The sequence below is a fragment of the Xiphophorus couchianus genome, chromosome 13 (assembly GCF_001444195.1).
Source record: "Xiphophorus couchianus chromosome 13, X_couchianus-1.0, whole genome shotgun sequence".
Lineage (NCBI taxonomy): Eukaryota > Metazoa > Chordata > Actinopteri > Cyprinodontiformes > Poeciliidae > Xiphophorus > Xiphophorus couchianus.
In genome coordinates, this window is record NC_040240.1 from 16,587,046 (window position 1) to 16,605,627 (window position 18,582).

The 18,582-nt window shown below is 37.8% G+C and overlaps 2 protein-coding genes across 4 annotated transcripts; one reads left to right on the forward strand and one right to left on the reverse strand.

Moving 5' to 3' along the window:
* Positions 1–272: 272 nt before the first annotated feature.
* clk2a (CDC-like kinase 2a) lies at positions 273–11,579 on the forward strand. Of its 3 annotated transcripts, none has more exons than XM_028035422.1 (13): positions 273–434; positions 2,340–2,527; positions 3,605–3,917; positions 4,989–5,079; positions 5,838–5,904; positions 6,394–6,510; positions 6,752–6,918; positions 7,779–7,873; positions 8,160–8,289; positions 8,716–8,798; positions 9,401–9,480; positions 10,103–10,193; positions 10,308–11,579. In XM_028035422.1, exons 2-13 carry the CDS (start codon positions 2,340–2,342, stop codon positions 10,494–10,496), a joined length of 1,611 nt encoding a protein of 536 aa, XP_027891223.1. In that variant the 5' UTR covers positions 273–434; the 3' UTR covers positions 10,497–11,579. The 3 variants fall into 3 exon arrangements, with proteins under 3 accessions (XP_027891223.1, XP_027891224.1, XP_027891225.1); XM_028035423.1 differs by having other exon boundaries at positions 3,638–3,917; XM_028035424.1 differs by lacking the exons at positions 273–434; positions 2,340–2,527; positions 4,989–5,079 and having other exon boundaries at positions 3,782–3,917.
* A 3,404-nt stretch (positions 11,580–14,983) lies between these two features.
* dnajc8 (DnaJ (Hsp40) homolog, subfamily C, member 8) lies at positions 14,984–17,513 on the reverse strand. The gene is made up of 9 exons (XM_028035426.1): positions 17,355–17,513; positions 16,897–16,998; positions 16,465–16,521; positions 16,240–16,306; positions 15,963–16,057; positions 15,806–15,877; positions 15,617–15,708; positions 15,427–15,502; positions 14,984–15,344 (listed from the first exon to the last, which is right to left on the reverse strand). Exons 1-9 carry the CDS (start codon positions 17,424–17,426, stop codon positions 15,225–15,227), a joined length of 753 nt encoding a protein of 250 aa, XP_027891227.1. The 5' UTR covers positions 17,427–17,513; the 3' UTR covers positions 14,984–15,224.
* Positions 17,514–18,582: the final 1,069 nt, after the last annotated feature.

The window sequence follows — 18,582 nt, forward strand, 5'->3', positions numbered from 1 at the left end:
GTTCTGTGAGGAAGAAAGGGGCAGAATTTCGGCAAACTATTGTTAGAAGCTTGTGAAAGGAAAAAGACAATGCAACCAAATATTGTGTATGCAAACTTATGATTTTGAATACATTAATAAAGAAATTTCTGGCATTTTGCAAATAAGTATTGTTTTTGTTCATTCTATCCGACCTAAAACTAGATATGTTTTTTTTTTTCAAACCTTATTTGTAGCTTATATTTGAAATCCGTATTTTAACAGTACTGTGTCTGAGCGCAGGGAGGCGTTACAGCCTTACCAGTTTGATCCAGAACTTGCTTTGCTGGACTGAACGTTGGCTACGCGATAGCAAAGTAGCGCTTTACATCGGGCCAGTGACGAGATAGTGGAGAAACCCAAACGCCACCACGGATTTTTTATGGGACAAACGCACGGGCCTCGCTGCGAAAACGGTCAATACCTATTTTTGATCTTCTTCTAACCTGTTTCACACCAGTTAAACCGCCGCTAGCACATCCGCTAGCATTAGTTGCTGTGGAGCTAAGATGGCGGTGAAATTATTTACATTAGCTAGTGGCTAGCGTAGCATCTAGGCTGCTGCTGCTTCGCTCTACAGCCAGCTTATATTTTGTGTTTATGTTTCATATTATGGTTCTTGCTAATATTATTAGCATCAAATTGATTTTTTTTTATAAAATTGAAGCGAAATGTAGTGGTTAGAGTGCGGTACGGCAAACACATAGGTTGTAAGCTCTTGTTATTTTATGAGCCAGGGATTCGAAAATGAATCCTATTTCATTAAAGATGTCCACATAAATATGTGTTAAAATATCCAATCGATACATTGGGGATATGTTTCCTCTTTACGCTTGTATAAAGCTATGAAGTTTTCAAAAATTGTTTTTTTTTAAAACATGCAGCGGGGTTATATATATATATACATGCATTTTTGCATGTGTCCACATATTTGCGAGTCTAGCTCCAACATGCCTCTCCAGCAGTTGCTATTTTTGCTCCCAGGCTCTCTGCTTCAACTTGATGAGAGGTTGCAGTGCAGACGGGTGCGTGGGTTTGCTGTGAGATGTGATTTTGTACAAGACAAAAATAATATTTAGGGTATTATTCTGCACACTAAATTTTCAACATGAGGAACGTTTTTGTATTTGTTTTTGAGTAATACTTGGGTTTCGATTAACGTCTTGTTGACAGCAGAGTCCAACGAACGAAGTGTGTAATGACAGTTTTCCATCCGGTTTCTTTAATTTTATAATATAATCTGCAACTTCTCAGGGCCGCATCTAGAAAGTTCTCCAATGGGGTGGCAATCCAAAACTTTACCAATAGTATTTAAGAATTTTTATCCGGTGATCAGTTAGTGGTGCACAATATTAGGAAAACATGACATTTTGATATTATTATTGTTAAATATTGGTGGTGACAGTGTTGAAGCAGATGACACATTTGCTTTGTGTTCAAGTTTGGGAATAAAGCACTTTGAAAGTCCATCCGAGCAGCCAAACGTCATTGGCAAGCAGAAATTTCCTTCATGGCATCTGAAATATTGTACCAAATATTGGATACAAGCAGTCATTTGCAACTGTGATATTGCAATGACGTTGTTGCCATACATGAGCGATAAGAGGCCAGGACTGAGTGGCCAACTTTCTATTTAGAAATGTAACATGTACATTTATTGTAAATAAATGAATAGTGATACCCAATGACTTATCTTCTTCTGTTTTGCATATTCGTGAAAACATTGTTATTTTGGCTGGATTGGTTTTGTCAATAGGGAGTGTGGGTCAGTTGATCCCCACCCATAGCTATCTTGTAACCAGTGTACTTAAACTATGGGATATTAGTTTATTTGTTTTGGTTTTACAGTAATTTAATAAATTATAGATGTAATTATAAATGTGTTTTCTGACGATTTTCTGTTTGAGTATAAAAATAGCCTATGTTGTCCCTAAATGGGGAAATTCAAGTTTTAATTATGACCCTCTTTCCAGATATCTACCTAGTTTGAACCAGTTGAATCTTATGAAATTTGACAAATTATGAACCTGAAATTAAAAGTAAAGAACCCCATGTACACATTTACTCTACATCAACAGCTCTCAAAGCAGCACCTATTGATACAAGTTCTTTTTAATTAAAATGTGAATATAAATACACCAAAACTGTAGATGTAGGAAGTAACAAAGGGGCGAAATGTCCAGCACCCCTCAATGACCTAATATTATATCTCAGATGCTGACATTAAATAATGTATTTCAGTGCAATTTTGGCTTCATATTGTTGTCAGTGATTTTTTTTTTAACCTTAAAATACTTTTTTTCTTTCAATCATCTCCCTAGATGCCTCACAATAGACGATACACATCTTCAGATAGAGGTAGTCGAACCAGCTATCCAGACAGATACAGAGACAGAGGACGAAGACATCGACACAGAAGGACACCTACTAACTCCACCAGTAGTGACAGAGATCGTGACAGAAGGGGACGAGGACACCGACAAGAAGGAAGCTATCTACGCTCAAGGAGGTATGAGCTGCATAGTGGAAACCGTGTTCAACATGTTCTGCTGTAAAAGAGGAGTTAGACGGTGACCAGAATTGCTCGGTTTCATCTTCAACCGGCCCTGAATGTGATCTGTCGGAAATTAGAAATGCAGTCTTAATTTTGATGAGCAGCGTGTCAGGGTGATAACAAGACTCCTTGTGGGAACAGAGCTAAACTACTTTCAGTTTCAGTGGATGATTAAAAATGTTAGGGGAACTTCAAAATGTGTAAGAAGCTGCTGGAAGGGAAGCCATTTTAATGCTGGCATATCAAATGTTCTTTCACTCTGACCTACTTTTAAACTAGGAAGAAACATGCTTTACAGCAAAGTTATTTTGTCTTGTCCTTTGAAGAGTCCGGATTTTTTTTAAATATTTTTGAAATCTTAGTTATTTTAAGGTTCTGTTTACAGGGAATATACAAAGAGAGGTATAGGTTTACTTCTTCTAACTGCACTAATGTTAATATAAATATTATATTAACATTAACATTGCTAACATAACTTGTTAGCAATAAAAGTCAGGACAAAATAACTAAAATAAAATTGTAAAATAAACAAATTTTAACAAACTTCACATCTACAGTAATGTTCCTGAAAACCTGTTTAAACTGCAAATCTTACTTGCAGTTTAAATTAATTTTGAAACTGAAGAAAAATGATGCACATCTTTTTAGAAATGCCAACTTTCAAGAATGTTGTTCTGAGATTTTTGTGAAATCCTACTTACCTGCAGAGCTGTATAACACAGACTGCTCTCTGTAGACGGGGTTACCTCCTCTGGTTCAAAACTAAATAATTAATTATGACAGGCTTTTTTTAAAGTAAAAAAAAAAACTTACATGAATCTTTTAACCATGTTAAAATGTAAAGACTTTATTTGTTTATGGAGAAAGTAAAATAATCTCATGTTGGTTCCTGAAGAGATTTTGAAGTCGAACAGAATTGTAATCTGGAAGGTGTTACTTAAATTGGTGATTGCAAATAAGCTGCAACATCTCTTGTTGGTGAATCTTGTATTTCATAGCAAAAGCTTCTGTTTTTTTTTCTTCTGTTTTTAGAACACAGCATTTTGTCTGTGTGTCTCTGTGCAGCCGCAGCTATGACAATCGCTCAACAGAGCACCGGCCTTTCGACAGAAGATACTATGAGGGATACAGACGATTGGACCAGAGCCGTGAGCGGGACAGGGACAGGGAGCCGCACGGAGCAGCCGAAAACTATTATCCTCGAGATTTCTCCCCGAACATGTATGACTACCGACACGGCCGCGAGAGAGAGCGTGAGCGGGACGACTCGTACCGGCGGAAGGGCAGCAGGCGTAAGCACAAACGAAGGCGGCGTAGAACCAGGTCCTATAGCCCCTCGTCCTCGGTGAGTACGACTCGCTTTAACTCCTCAACCTTTCCTTCCAGCTCTAGTTTCTTTCTGCTCTGTCTCTGTCTGTCTTTTTCTAACCATTTTTTCTTGACAGCACATGGACTTGGTAAGTGTTACATTCTTTATGATTTGTTTTGATCTGTCAGTATTTGTTTTATTTACATGGTTTTTGCTAATGCAGGTTACTCTGTTTATTTCTTTTCTCTTTTTTCTTCTTTTTTTGGAAGAGCATTTTCATTTTTGGTTAAATTTCTGTGAGGAATAGTTAAATTTTTCTTTCACATCCATATGCACTTTGAACTCAGATTTTATTCTCTGACAACTCCATCCTTATTCTTTTATTTATGCTAAATATTTAAAATGTATATAAAATGTTAAAACTATCTCTTTTTTATTGTAGTTGCTTTTGGGAATATTAGGATAACATTTTTTGTAATTATTAGAATTTAATTAAACAAATCCTGTAAAAAAAATGAAAATGTTCTGCCAAGGACAATGTGAAATTTAGATTTTAATAGTTGGATTTATTGATATTACTCTTTTTTTTTTTCTTTTGTGGATAAATCAGACCTGATGATAAGAATGTAGTTTGAGTTGGGGGATAGAATCTGCTCTAGTGAAATGTTGGGACTGTTTTAAAAATGTTTCCTGCATTTCCATGCTGTATAATCTGAAATCTGCCCCAGATGTTATGCATTGGGTTTTTATCACTGTCTTATCTGGTGTTTTGAGTTGATGAATGGATATGCAGGTTGCTTCCTTGTTTGTAAGCAACTCTGGTTTAAACTTAGAGGGGGGAAGAGGAGCAGAGGACAACATGTGATCTTTGACTTGTTCCCTTGCACTATATCCCTATCGTTTTTATATTACTCCTACACGTGGTGTCAAACGTGAATCGCCCCATGACCACGAAACCCACCTACAACCACAACAACTACATCAACTACCACCACCACCCTCTTCCTCCCTCCTCATCCACCTGTGCCGCCTGATGCCACGGCTGCCTCTGAAATGCCCCTGCGGCCGTGCTCTGACCTGCTGATGGCGGTTCGGGTGTGAAAACAGCGGAGCGCCAGTCGGACACGAGCACTGAGTGTGAGGGACGACGAGGAAGGGCACCTGATCTGTCGGAGTGGGGACGTCCTGCAAGAGAGATGTACTCACTGCCACTACTCTATCGTAACCCTTCTGCATATGAGTATTATCATAGAGCATTTACATGACATGGAAGTGCCTGATGATGATGCCTTGCTAGAATGCTCTCCGCTCTAGCTGAAGTAGCAGGGTGGACTGCAAATTGTTGATGAATTTTTAGGGGGATTTATAGAAGGATTTTAAACTGTGGAGCATCTTTTTGTGTTTCACAGGTTATTTGATTTCCCTAAACATTGAATCCAATTTGTAGCTGTTTTGTTTCTGTTTTGATTTAGCTTATAATAAGTTACGGAGTCTAGATCTGTATCCTAAGTCAGCTTTTCTTCCTCACTGCAACGGTTTATTTTTTTTTATAGTGGAGAACGTAAACGGACATCTGTTTTTAGAAATAACACATTCAAAAAGTTTTGTATAAGTAATTTTGTTTAGAAATACTTTCAGAAGAGTATTTTGATCTTATTTTAAATGTTAGCCTTTTTTTTAACAGAAGACAACATAATCTAAAAAAAAAAAGATGTCCTATAACCTTCAGTAGCTGCAAATTGGTCCCTAAAGCTCCTGTTATATAAAACAGATGTTGCGTATTTTAATCAGATTCAACAGGCAGCTCTTATAGGAAGGGGATGGGCGCTAGCACAGATTCGCCTGTCTGCACTTTAACATAACGTTTCCCTCCCTTTGTCCACATGTCTAATACTGTCGCTCTTTCTTTTTCCACTTCCCCGTGTCTTTTCCTTTTCTATCTTCATTGTGTTGCAGACGAGGTTGTCAGCACTTTGGGGGAAGGCACCTTTGGGAGGGTGATGCGCTGCATTGACCATCGCAGGTGGGTTTTTCCTGTAATTAGGAAATAAAACAGCTTTTAGCCTCAGTTACTGTGTTATTTATTCAGTTTTAGTTTTGTAAGGCAATTTAGGAAAGAGCGTAGACATAAAAATGTTTCTACATCATGTCTTTCACAGCGATGATTCTTAAAAGTCTTGAAAGGGCCCCCTAAAAGGTTTTCACAACCCTGGATTATTTTTTTGACATTTGTGGTTATGTGGTTATGTGTTAGAATAACCTAGTCAAAGTCTAATCAATAATCTGTAGAAATCAGTGTCCACAGATACTTTGCATTCTGTTTGAGTTTTTTTTTTAGATTATTGGTTTATAAACATATACACATCTTTTTCTTCCTACTTTACAATAATGCACCAAAGTACCAACAAAATGAACTGGAGATTTTGGCAAGAATTGCACAGAGAACATTTGGGAGCCAGTTAAATAAGGCACATTTTGATTGTTATTAATTGCTGTCTTTTTTTTCTTACAGGGGAGGAGCCCATATTGCTCTGAAAATCATCAAGAATGTTGAGAAGTACAAGGAAGCAGCTCGACTTGAAATTAACGTTTTAGAGAAGATAAATGAAAAGGATCCCGATAACAGATTGTAAGTGTTCTTCAATATGCTTTTTTACACAAATTTATCTAAATTCTAATGAAACAGCAAGCACAATGATAAAGCCACTATAATTTGATTACCGGTAGATTTAATAAGCTTGACAGAAGTCAGCCATCTTTAATGGAAACTATTTTGATGATGTGTAATTCTCTGTAAAACTGCTTCATTTTGTAGTTGTGTGCTGGGGTATAACTACTTCATCTTTCGTTTTGTTCTCTTTGCTTTGCAGCTTGTGTGTACAGATGTATGACTGGTTTGACTACCACGGTCATATGTGTATCTCCTTTGAGCTGCTAGCTCTGAGCACTTTCGACTTCCTAAAAGAAAACAACTATCTACCCTACTCAATTGGTCAAGTCAGACACATGGCCTACCAGCTCTGTCTTGCTGTGAAATGTAAGTCACTTTTTTTGTCATGAGAATCTTTGGCCAGGGTTCCCACACAGTTTTGTATAATAATAAATAATTTCTAGCATTTTTTACAGACTTGGACCTGTTTTTTTAGGTGCCATGTATCTCCCTAAATTATACTTTTCTATTTTTCCATGTTTTAGGATGTCAAAACATTTATTTTTAAAAGATCTGAGCTTTAGACTGGATGTGTGTATTTTTAAAACTGGATTTTGTTTGAAGTAAACAAAGCACTAAAACACCAGGAGCCTTCCTCTGTGACGTGGTTCATGATTTAGAGAACACAGCCGTAATAAAACCCAACTAAGTACATTATTTATTAGCTCAGAGATCTGGAAAATGTTTATCCAAAAATGGAAACGATTTAGCTTTTTAAATGAAAAATGTATAGGAACTTTGTTTAAAAAAGGATTATGAATGTAATCTGCTTCAAATATTAATTTTTTAATCCCATAAAAGTCAGCTAAACAATTATTATTTTTTCCTGTCTGTATGTAAGTGGATAAATAAAATACAGAGGTAATAATTGGTGAAACTATTTTTCTAAATGCATTATCTAAATGAACCATAATTATTAACGGGCAGCGGTTTATATTTTGGAGTTTTTGATTATTATTATTTTTTTCATGTAAACTTTTATGCTTTAATCTGTGTATTTTTATCAGTGAGTGTTTTTTTAACATTGGTGTTTAAAAAAATAGGTAACTGATTTAATATAAGCTATACGAATACATTTCTCTCATAAGAAGAGGAGGAGGATTTGTTATATAAAATTATAACTTTATAATGCTTTTCATATTTGAGATACTAAATAAGCCGTCCTTTTTTCCCCCTTTTTTCTGTAGTTCTTCATGATAATAAACTGACACACACAGATCTGAAGCCAGAAAACATCCTGTTTGTCAACGCTGACTTCACGATGACGTATAACGTTGAGAAGGTAAGAGAACACGGTGAACAAGTGAATAAAGCTGCCGCTCTATTCAGATGTTTCAGGCCTATATGGGTTCGTTTTGGTTCTGTTAGACATTTTCTCCCCACTGCTTCTTCCTAAGGCTGCATCCTTATAACATGGACCTTAATCTGTGACTTTATGTGATGCCTGGCATCACATAAATTTAAAGAAATTGTTATTTTAAATATAAGTAGATGTTTTTTTCGTGGGGCTCCTGTCTATCTTAAGCTTTGTGGGCATCTACTTATTTATTAATTGTCGTGTTTCGCAGAAACGAGAAGAGCGAACTGTCAAAAGCACAGCAGTACGAGTCGTGGACTTTGGCAGTGCCACTTTTGACCACGAGCACCACAGCACCATCGTGTCGACGAGGCATTACCGTGCCCCCGAGGTGATATTAGGTGAGTTGATGTAATAGATGACTGTGTTTATGTATTTATATGAGACACATACTCAATGGGAATGCTTTTGGAAATGCACAGATGTGGTGCAACTGAGTTGTTTCCATGTTTGAAGTAAAAACAAGGATTTTTCTTAATGTTACAAGAATATAAGAATCACTTAAAATCCCCTCTTCGCCCTGAATCATAGTCTCTCTGTTGAAAGTGAAGTGAAAACCTTAAATAATGAGGCAACATGGTGATTATATTTTGTGGTGGGTTTTTATAAGTTTTACGTTTTAAAGTTTAGAGGGTTTACTCCTTTCACAAGTTTTACTGCTTGCAGATAAAATGTCGAGTTATTTATGTATTTACTGTCTACCTGAATAATTACTCATTATATGACGCCTGTCTTTAGTTTAAATACCTTGTATTGATTTACTTTAGAACTAGGCTGGAGTCACCCCTGTGATGTCTGGAGTATCGGCTGCATCCTGTTTGAGTACTACTTGGGCTTCACCTTGTTTCAGGTAAACATTTGATCATTCCAGCAAACTGATTAATTTCAGTGTCCATGACTTTTATTTTCTTGGGTTGCACTGCAAAAAACTAAATCTTACCAAGCATTTTTTGTGTAATTTCAAGTGTCACATTTAAAAGAAGACAACAATTACATGCAACTTTTCAGCAAGAAAATTAGATTGTTTTAAGTCAGTAATTTGTAAGAAATAAGTACAAATAAGAAATAAGGATGAACAGGGAAAACTGCACTATATTACCTTTTCAGCCTTTGCAGCTGCAGCATCCTCAGCTAACTGGAGAGTTTAGTCATAATGTTTGAATGTGTTTGACTGAAATATGACTATTCTTGCGTGATCAGTCGGTGATATTGGACAAAAAGGCTGAATTCATCCTGAAGGTGTTGAAATAAGGTCTGTATTAGTTAATGGACGTTGTGAGTGAGGCGTTCTTTCAGTTTGTAGAAGCAAACAATCTTGTGGACTGTATGAACTAAATTCCAGTCACCCTTAAAGGAATGCACTCTTTGTTTTTTAAGCATAATTTCTGCAAGAGCATAACTATTAATATATTTTCCTTAAATTTCATAATTTGTTTGTCTTCTCTCCTCCAGACTCATGACAACAGAGAGCATTTGGCCATGATGGAAAGAATCCTGGGTCCAGTACCCTCAAGGATGATTCGTAAGACCAGGTGAGAAAATTGAGAAGTTTATTTGAGACATTAAAGGGGCGGTGTTATATGAAATCAACATTTTTGAGCTGTTCATCATGTCATAATGTTATTGCCTCATTAAAAACATACCTGGACTTTTGCCTTAATTTTGTCTTGCATATTTGAGAAATCCTTTAATCTCCATGGCAACCAATCAGCTGTGCGCAACGCTGCAGTGTCCAAGCTTCTGAGCTTCTGCCTCACAGAGCAGTACTCAGCTCCTTCAGACTAGCCAGCAGCAATTAGCAAACCTGGTGGTTTGCCAAATGCAAACACTATGTGTTTGCATTTTATGAGCTGGTAAAAATGTTGTTAAAGGATTAATAGAGGAGTGATATGCTAACTTTTTGAAAGCTTCAGAAAGAGCAGGGGCTTTTAAAGAGACAGAGGCCCAATTTCAAGGTGCTAAAGTACAATGTCAAATGTTATATTTGCTGCATACAGCATTTTTATAGCAACTGAAGTTAACATAGTTACTTGATGGTGCCATTTTATACCACAATGTGTCTGGAAAATACACAACGCTGCCCCTTTAATGTTCCTGTTACATGTAGCGTGTTGTCTACATTGCTAAAACTGCCCACACACATTCATCCCTCAGGAAACAGAAGTATTTCTATCGCGGACGACTAGATTGGGATGAGAGCTCGTCGGCGGGAAAATATGTCAGAGAAAACTGCAAACCATTGCGGGTAGGTGGAAGTATTTGCAAAAACTGGTGCGCAGGGTTGAATTAACGGGGACGTTTGGTGTTGTAGCTGTCTGCTTTCATTGCTCCCCCGTCTGTTTCTCTGCTTTCTCATCAGCGGTACCTGCTGTCCGAAGCAGAGGAGCACCACCAGTTGTTTGACCTGATTGAAAGCATGCTGGAGTACGAGCCGTCCAAGAGGCTGACGCTGTCAGACTCCCTCAAGCACCCTTTCTTCGAGAACAGTGGCACCGGCGAGGCGGCCGGCAGCAAGAACTGGGAGGGCAACCGCGACATCAGCCGGTGACCTTTGCTCTTCACAGACTGACTGACAGGGGAGATCAGTAGCTGAACTGTTCAGTAACCTTGGACTGGAGGTTCTGTGGGAGATAACAGCATGGACCCCTTGACTTCCTGCTCCTCCATCACGACCTTCCCCTGTTCTTCCCGTCAGCACAAGTGGCATGTTTTATTTTTTTGCGGCAGCAGAGAGACCAAAATAAGCAGTACAAGGCTGGAGAAGAGTTCTAGTGATCACAGCCCAAGAAACAAGGTTGAATAAAATTGAAGGTGAGAGATCTGTACCCAAACAGCCCTCTATGCAGCTTCTGTCTTCCTGTCGACTGGGGAACACCTCTCTCCCTGCTGTCCGAAGAAAATGACACCATCGACACTCTTCGTCTCTTAAACACGACTCAGTTCGGAAGCAGAAATCTCTCCCAGTGCCGAAGTCCGGGAAAAGGGTAAAAAGGAGATAGATAGCTGTATGATCAGTATCTCAGCCACAAACTTTCTAATTTTCTAAAAAGAGCAAATATTATACAGAGTATTCGCTTTCTTTGGAATCTGGAGCATAAACATGCATCACATGTTTTTGTTAACATTGTCAATGAGCCACTGCTTTGCATTCTTTAATATTTTGTCTAAAAAGAAAAAATGCGATTAACCCCTCTACGAAAGCTGACCCAGTTGGCGGGTCGTTGGACACTCCTCACATCGGCCTCTCTGTAGCCTGACTTATTTACCCGTTTGTTTTGTTAAGCATTGTTTTTCTAAGTGTGAGTGTTGTTTTGTTTTGTGTGTGAGCATATTGATGTGAATGGGGATGGGTGATGCGTTCATGTTCAGCTCTACAGTTAAGTTGAGCGTTATTCTTGGGGTCGTTCTCATATAAAACAAAACTGCCTTTTCCACAGTTCACATGAGAAGTCTCTACATTAGGGTTAAGCACACAGCTCTGGTCGGTGGTATTTATTTTCCAGTTCCTATTATAGGTCGTAGTCCACATTATCCTCCTGAATGTGACTTGTTTTTTTGTATTAAATGAAAGCGTATAATGCTGTATATATGTATTATTGTGTAGAATTAAAGTCTTCTTTGCCAAAGGTTACCGATGCTCTGAGCAGTTTGAGCCTCTGGCGGTTTGAATGTTCAGTCTTTAAATGCTGTGTCAGAGTCCATCTGCTTATTGACAGCTTTTTAAATGTGAAGGAGAAAAAAAAAAAGAAGTTAATAATCCGTAATGATGAAACGGTGCAAGTAATTAGTCATTTCAAATTCAAAATTGATCCAAAGCTCATATTGAGGATATTTTTAAAGTCTGAACCTGTAGATATTTCGGTAATTATTACAATCTTATTTCAATGGTGTCTTGTTGAGTCCTTCTGGAAATAACTTCTGTTTTATTCCTCTCCTAAAATAAACTCAGCAGCCGTGTCATGAGCCAGGGATTAAGAAATGTGGATGATCTGCAGCAGCAGAAGTCGAGGAAGCGGCGCACCCGGTCCATCTGTTGGTAATCCTCCTGTTGCTCTATTGACCTCTCACATTCTCTTTATTTATAACTCACTTAATATTTAGAGGTGGCACCTTCCGGCTTTGTTTACATTGGACATTGTTTTACTTTAAGCTTAGCTTTGCATTAAAAGTACATTGCTTTGTAAAAGTATCCACACCTTTTAGAGCCTTTTTATGTAAAGTTTAATGTATGCAAGACACCAAAATTAACTAGAGCATTGTTGTGAAGTAGAAGGAAAATGATCCATGGTTTTAATTTACAAATAAAACTGAAATGTGTGGCATGCCTTTTTATACAGTTCCCCAGGAGTCAATAAGTTGTAGTTCCAGTCTTTAGGATTACATCTCTACCAACTTTGGTAATCTGCCCATTATTCCTGGATTTTATTCTAACAGATGTATATCTTTTGATCGAAATCATTTCACCATAATTCCACAGCATAATTTAGTGCCGTCGTTTTGTTTTCTCTGGTTTTCTGTTTATTTTGCTCCATCCATCTTCCAAGATGTATCCCCACAGCCTGACACTGCTGCTACCATATTTAATTTTTTTAGCTTTTTCTGCTGCAGTATTGGGCATTTAGGTTGGTTGTATTTAGGTGAAAAAGTATTCCAGTTTCATCTGACCAGAGCAACTTCTTCCACTGTTATTCTTGTGCAAACTGTTTTTCATCTTCATTGATCTTGGCTTGAGAGGGTCTGAATAAAAATACATGCCAGACCTTTCAGGTTTTTATTGGAAAGAAATATCACAACTTTGCTCTCCTTTTTTTTGTCCCATAAACCCCCAGGAAACTGTAGCGCAACAAAATGTGAGCAGGTCCACTTTTCACTTTTGCAGCTTCAGTTTTTGAAGTTTTAATAACGCCAGACTTGTCTCTCCAGCAGAACTGTACGGCTTTTGCCGAGGATTTGTGGAGGTGAGGACAGCGTCATTTCTTTCCAGACTTGAGTGCAACAGATTTCCTTCAGTCAATGAACCTGTGAATGAAATGAGTCACTCAGCGTAACGATGTGGGCGCTTATTGCCTCAAGTCAATGAAAACACACGTCTTTGGAGTAAAAAGACAATCCCTCCTGCGTCATCAAAGCGTCACCTTCTGTCCTTGAGTGTCTTAAAGTTTTATCTGTCTGGCTTGTAATGACACAGTTTTGTCAGTTTTCTTTTATGTTATATTTGCTCAACTAAATTGATTAAATAAATTACAGTTCCTAAAGTAATGTTAGCATTTAGATACAAAATTGATTTACAGGTTAGTGGTTTTTCTTTTATTTTGTTATTTTTTTACTTGGCAGCTGTAAACACAGGTCTTTTTCCGGCACAGATTTGTTTGTGACTCTTCTTAATGAGATGAACGTCTTATGCGTCTTCAGATAATCCTATCAATCCTTCAAGACCAGCAAAGTCATCAGTTGAACCGTCACGAAGTCCAGACAGAGAGGAGGAACAAGCAGAACAACAGGGAACGGCTCATCAACTGGACATGCTGCTTTTACTGATATAACAGAGCTGAACGGTTCAGGATACATCACTGGTCAGTAGATTTTATTTTTATTAAAGTAATATTTAAATAAAACAGTTAAACTAGAATAGATTGTGTTAGGGTGTGTTTTATTGATTCATTTCTGGACATTTTCATCTCCCCACAGGTAGACTTTGCTTTGAAGTCTGACAGAGACCATCTGAAGCTAAATCTACACGCCGACAACTCTGGAAATGGATTCCCTCATGTCGCTGGGAGCTCCACTGAAGCAGTTCACCAGCTGTGTGTCTGGCACAAAAAACACCAAGAAGAGAGGAAGAAGCAAGGGGAGCCAGTCCGTCCGCAGGTTCAGCTTCACCCGCAGGAAGAGCGTCAGCCGGAGGAGAAGCCTTCCCTGCAGCAGCCAGAAGGTCCCAGATTCCTGGCTCAGGGTCTACCAGGAGGAACTGAAGAAGGAGAGGTACGGCAAAAAGTTTGGTCTATGTTGAAAGGACGGGAAATGTTTTATCTCTGAATATTTATTATTAGAATCTTCTATTTTTAGGCAGTATAAATAAGCCATACATTACTGTCTTGTTATCTGGCTAAGACTCTTTGCCAGGCAGACTGAGCTTAATAAGGATAGGGCTGTATGGTACCTGAATAAGCTGCTTGTCCATGTGCCGCACCTAATGTGGCTCTGTGCTGTTTGCCAAAGGAAACGTCAGCAGGCTATGCTGGCCAAGAAGAACGCTGAGAGAACTGTACGGAACACTCACTTCAGGAGCCACCACTGCCTTCCAAGGGTAAATAAAGAATTTTTATTCATTTTTTTGTTTAATAGGTTATAATCCTGATTGTGACTGTTTCCTACCAACAGCACACCCCTGCAGGCAGGAAACCGGCAGCCACAAAGGACGACTCGTTCTTCGGAGCCTTCCAGGGCCTCAGTCTGGACGGGCTGACGGGAGGCGCCGCCGGATCTCCTGCAGTCTCCGCTGCAAGCGGAGAGCAGTGCAAAGTTATGTGACGGGCATCAGCTAAGGACCGTCAGCAGCTCTGGGAAGCTCCCTTACGAAGGAGACCTGCTGCAGAAATCTGTTTAAAGTGACTGATTTTGTTTTGTAATGGAAAGAAGGAAAACAGCTTATGTCGTTTGACATGTTTGTACACTTGAAAAGTCTTTGGACTGCATTTATGCATTTGCCAATCATACAATAAGTTTATAAACGTAGCTTTTTTTTATATATATGAACAAAGATTTTCAGGTTTGTAGCTTAAAATCTGAACCAGATCAGAAATGTTTGTATTTCTAATTAAATATAAACTGTAAAGACTACACCATGAGTGTTTGGCATTTTTATTTAGACAAATACATTTACGCTCGACACTTTAAAATATTTTAGACTTTACTTTTTTTCCAATAGTACAGTTAGCACTTGAAATGCTGATATCCTAAATTAGTTGACACTTATCGTTTCAGATATGCATTGTCCAAACTTTGTGCTACCAAAACAAACATTTCCCAACTTTATAAAGTAGACTGAAGATCAAGCTTTATTAGGGTTTGAAAAACAAGACGTTTTGAGTTACATTAATGGAAGATGCATCGTCTCTAACTAATCACAAGTATGTACAATAGAAAATGAAGTACAAAACTACATTTGTCGGGATAAGGAACCTGTCATGTGACGCATCAGAATGTGACTGTACTGACTGCAGACAATAAGGTGGGGATTCACAGAAAATGACTTTATTTTGACAGTTTTTCAGCATCATTCCCTCTGCTCCATCTTAACTTTTGGGGGTTTGAGGAAGGACCTGTTCTTTTTTTCTTTGCTTTTTCCTTTGGTTTGGAAGGTCCTCCAGCTGTCCACACGTCCGTCTCGTGATTCCTGCAGAATTTTAAAATGAAATTATTGAAACTACAAAAATCAACTCAATGTTCCCAGTATGGATAAACACAGCAAAGCTCACCTCAAAGTTCTTCTGCCATTCTCTTTCCCGCTTTGCCTTCTCCGCTGCCTCGATTTCTTCTTCTCTTGCCCTTTTCCTGGGTAAACAGGATTTATTAAGAATATAAAAACTCACATGTGGATCATTTAAATAAACCTTTATGCAGTCCTACACACGACAACATCCAGGTTCTAAATACATGACGCTCTACCTTTCATGCATGTCCTTTGCTTCCCTTTCCTTCCTTTTTATTTCAAGCTCAGCAAACAGCTTCATGGTTTGTTTGTACACAGCTTGTCTGAACTTTAAGAAACAAACAAAAAAGCATAACAAAATATCTATATATTGTATTTATAATTGGTCAACCAGGTAATATTTCCTTAGAAGTTGACTGACTTACCATGTCAGGGTCGTCCTCCTCCACATCCTGCGGTTTCCCATCTTTCTTTAGTTGCTTTTTTTTCTGCTTTACCTGTTAATGACAGAATGTTATGGAACAGATGCAAAAAGGGAACTGATGGAATGTGTCTGCAGGTAAGCTGACAGATGCCACTCACCATATGCTCCACATATTCTTTTCCTGCTTGGATCACATCAACTGCTCGCTTCTTCTGCTCAGGATCCAGTAAGAGTTTGTATGATTTGTCCACAACTGGGAAACAATAAGATATAGCTGTGTGAGTCAGCTGCTTCACCGACAAAAATTGTTGTTTTTACAGACACATACTAAGGAGACAGCTGAGTTTGCTTTAACCTGTTTAAAGCAAACAGCAGGATAAAGCTGAATAATGCTACAATCTTTAGCAAGCAATATCTGGACAGGAGTATTTGTACCTTCAAAGGCTTTCTGTGATCTGTCTGGGTCATCCTGATTTTTGTCTGGATGGACCAAAATGGATAACTATGCAATAAAAAGAGGAAGCTAGAGGTTAAAACATCCGGTCTATACCTGATTATCCATCTGGTGTCAAGTACTTTGATTGGTCAGTATGACTGGAAAAGTGGTATACAAGTTCACTCCATTTAAAATTTACAAATAAAAAACTAATCTTTTCTTACCGCCCTAAATCTTTTCTTCAGCTCTTCGTCTGTTGCTTCTGGATCAATCTGCAATACCTGAAATAAAACCAATAGCTAATCACACTTACTGTGCATTTGGCAAAATAACAAAAAATGAAAAAAAAAACCTAATAAAGTTGAGGTTGGATTTAAGGCAGAATAAGAGCCCCAAAAATGATTAATTCAAAATTAGCTCTACAAATGTACAAAAAGTAATTTAAGATCATTTTTAAACTCCAAGTAAGGAACCACGTTTACTGAACCTTTCAATAAATTGCATTCAAAAGGTGAGCCAACACAGTCATATTGTTTCCAACAAATCAAAACTCTTTAGACTCAAAGGTAATATTTGACATGAATCAAACAATACAAATCATATGCTTGAAAAAATCGGTAAAAACATGAAATATCACACAAGAAAATATCTGTTACCTCAAAAGGGTTGAGGTTGAAGTACGATGATCCAGGTCTTAGCAACCTGTCAATCTGCTGCTTAGACGTTAACACAGAGTCCCTCTTCTCAATCTGCTTCACCTATCGAAAAACATATGCACAGCACAAACCATCATGATATATATATATATATATTTTTAAATCACCATGTTTGTGTTTATGTTTGCTATGGAGAAAAGTCTTTTAACACAGAACTAAGGTGAAACACTAAATGTTCACCTTAAATGACGGCTCTACTTTAAACAAGTACGAAATAATACAAATGTGTAGTAGTAGTTTGCAGATAATACAATCCATCAGTAAATGTTAGCTTTAGTCGTTAGCTGATGCTCACTCCTACTAGGCCTAGTATGACCTGAACAATCGAATTATCGACACAGACTTTTGTAGAAATCAAATAAAGCAGCAAGCTTTGAGAATGTTTTAATATTTCATACCTCGGTGTAAAAGTTTTGAAATAATTCATCCGACACACTCTGAGAGGAAGACTCTCCTCCAGCGGCCGCCATTTTCGCTCCGGTTTACATGTGACGTAGTGGGTCACGTGATTCGCAAAACCTTCCAGGGGCAAGGCGTCGAATGTCCGATGACGTCAGATGATACGGGGACAGCGCAGTTCGTAGTTCAGGTTTTTTTCTTGTGATTTACGACGAAATACGAGTCCTTTCTGAACTTCTGACAAACTGTTCTGTTGAATATATCCGTCTCCAAAACAAAGTTGCATATTGGTGTAAAAAAATATTTACGTCTAACGCCTGAAAATGCTGAAATACAGAAGTCGCAGTTGGTTTCATAAGATGTTTTAGTTGCCATAACACTTCCCCGTGTATACTGACCAGTTTATTTAGCCTTTTTTCTAATTTACTGAAACGTTCTGCAACATTTACAAATCTATAGCTACTCTGTGAGAATACTCATTATAATGCTTATAATGCTTACATAGTGCCAACTCAAACAACAAAAAACTATGAAACCCAAAAGGGCATTAAATGTTACTTAGGTTACCAAGGTTTGTTCAAAGAGATGTGGGAAGGAAGGCTCCCCTGTAGCAGTCAGTCTTCCAGGAAGTAGCCTCTGACTGAAGAGGATGCTCAGAGTTGTAATGTTTTCACAACAAAAGGTGAGTTTCACAACTTTTTAAGAGGCCTAGTTAATATATGGCTTTATGCAAGCCAAAACATCCACACTTGATCTTTCCAATACAACCCAAATACCTACTTATATTTACATCGAATTACAATAATCAAAGAAGACAAATATTATTGCTAACTGGTAAAAAAAAGAAGAAAAAAGATATCTAAATACCAGTATCAGGTCACAGTCATGTCTTAAAAAAGGTTTTTAATTTATAAACATAAAATATTACAACACGGTAATACAGAAGGAAACATGTATTTACAATTTGATGCACAATTCATTTTTATTTCACTTTCTACAAGGCAATATTTATCCCACAGACAACCCATGTTAAGTTGTTTTTTTAATAAAAAAAAGGTGCAACTGATTACTTAGGACTATTTCATGCCTTCATGTATTAAAATTTAGGTTGAAGTTGGGAATAGTTATTGTGAAGGGAGTTATTTCCCCTTTTGTTCTAACATAAAAAAAATAATTGTTACAAAAATAATGTAGGTTAAAGTAAAAACATAAAATTACACAATTTAG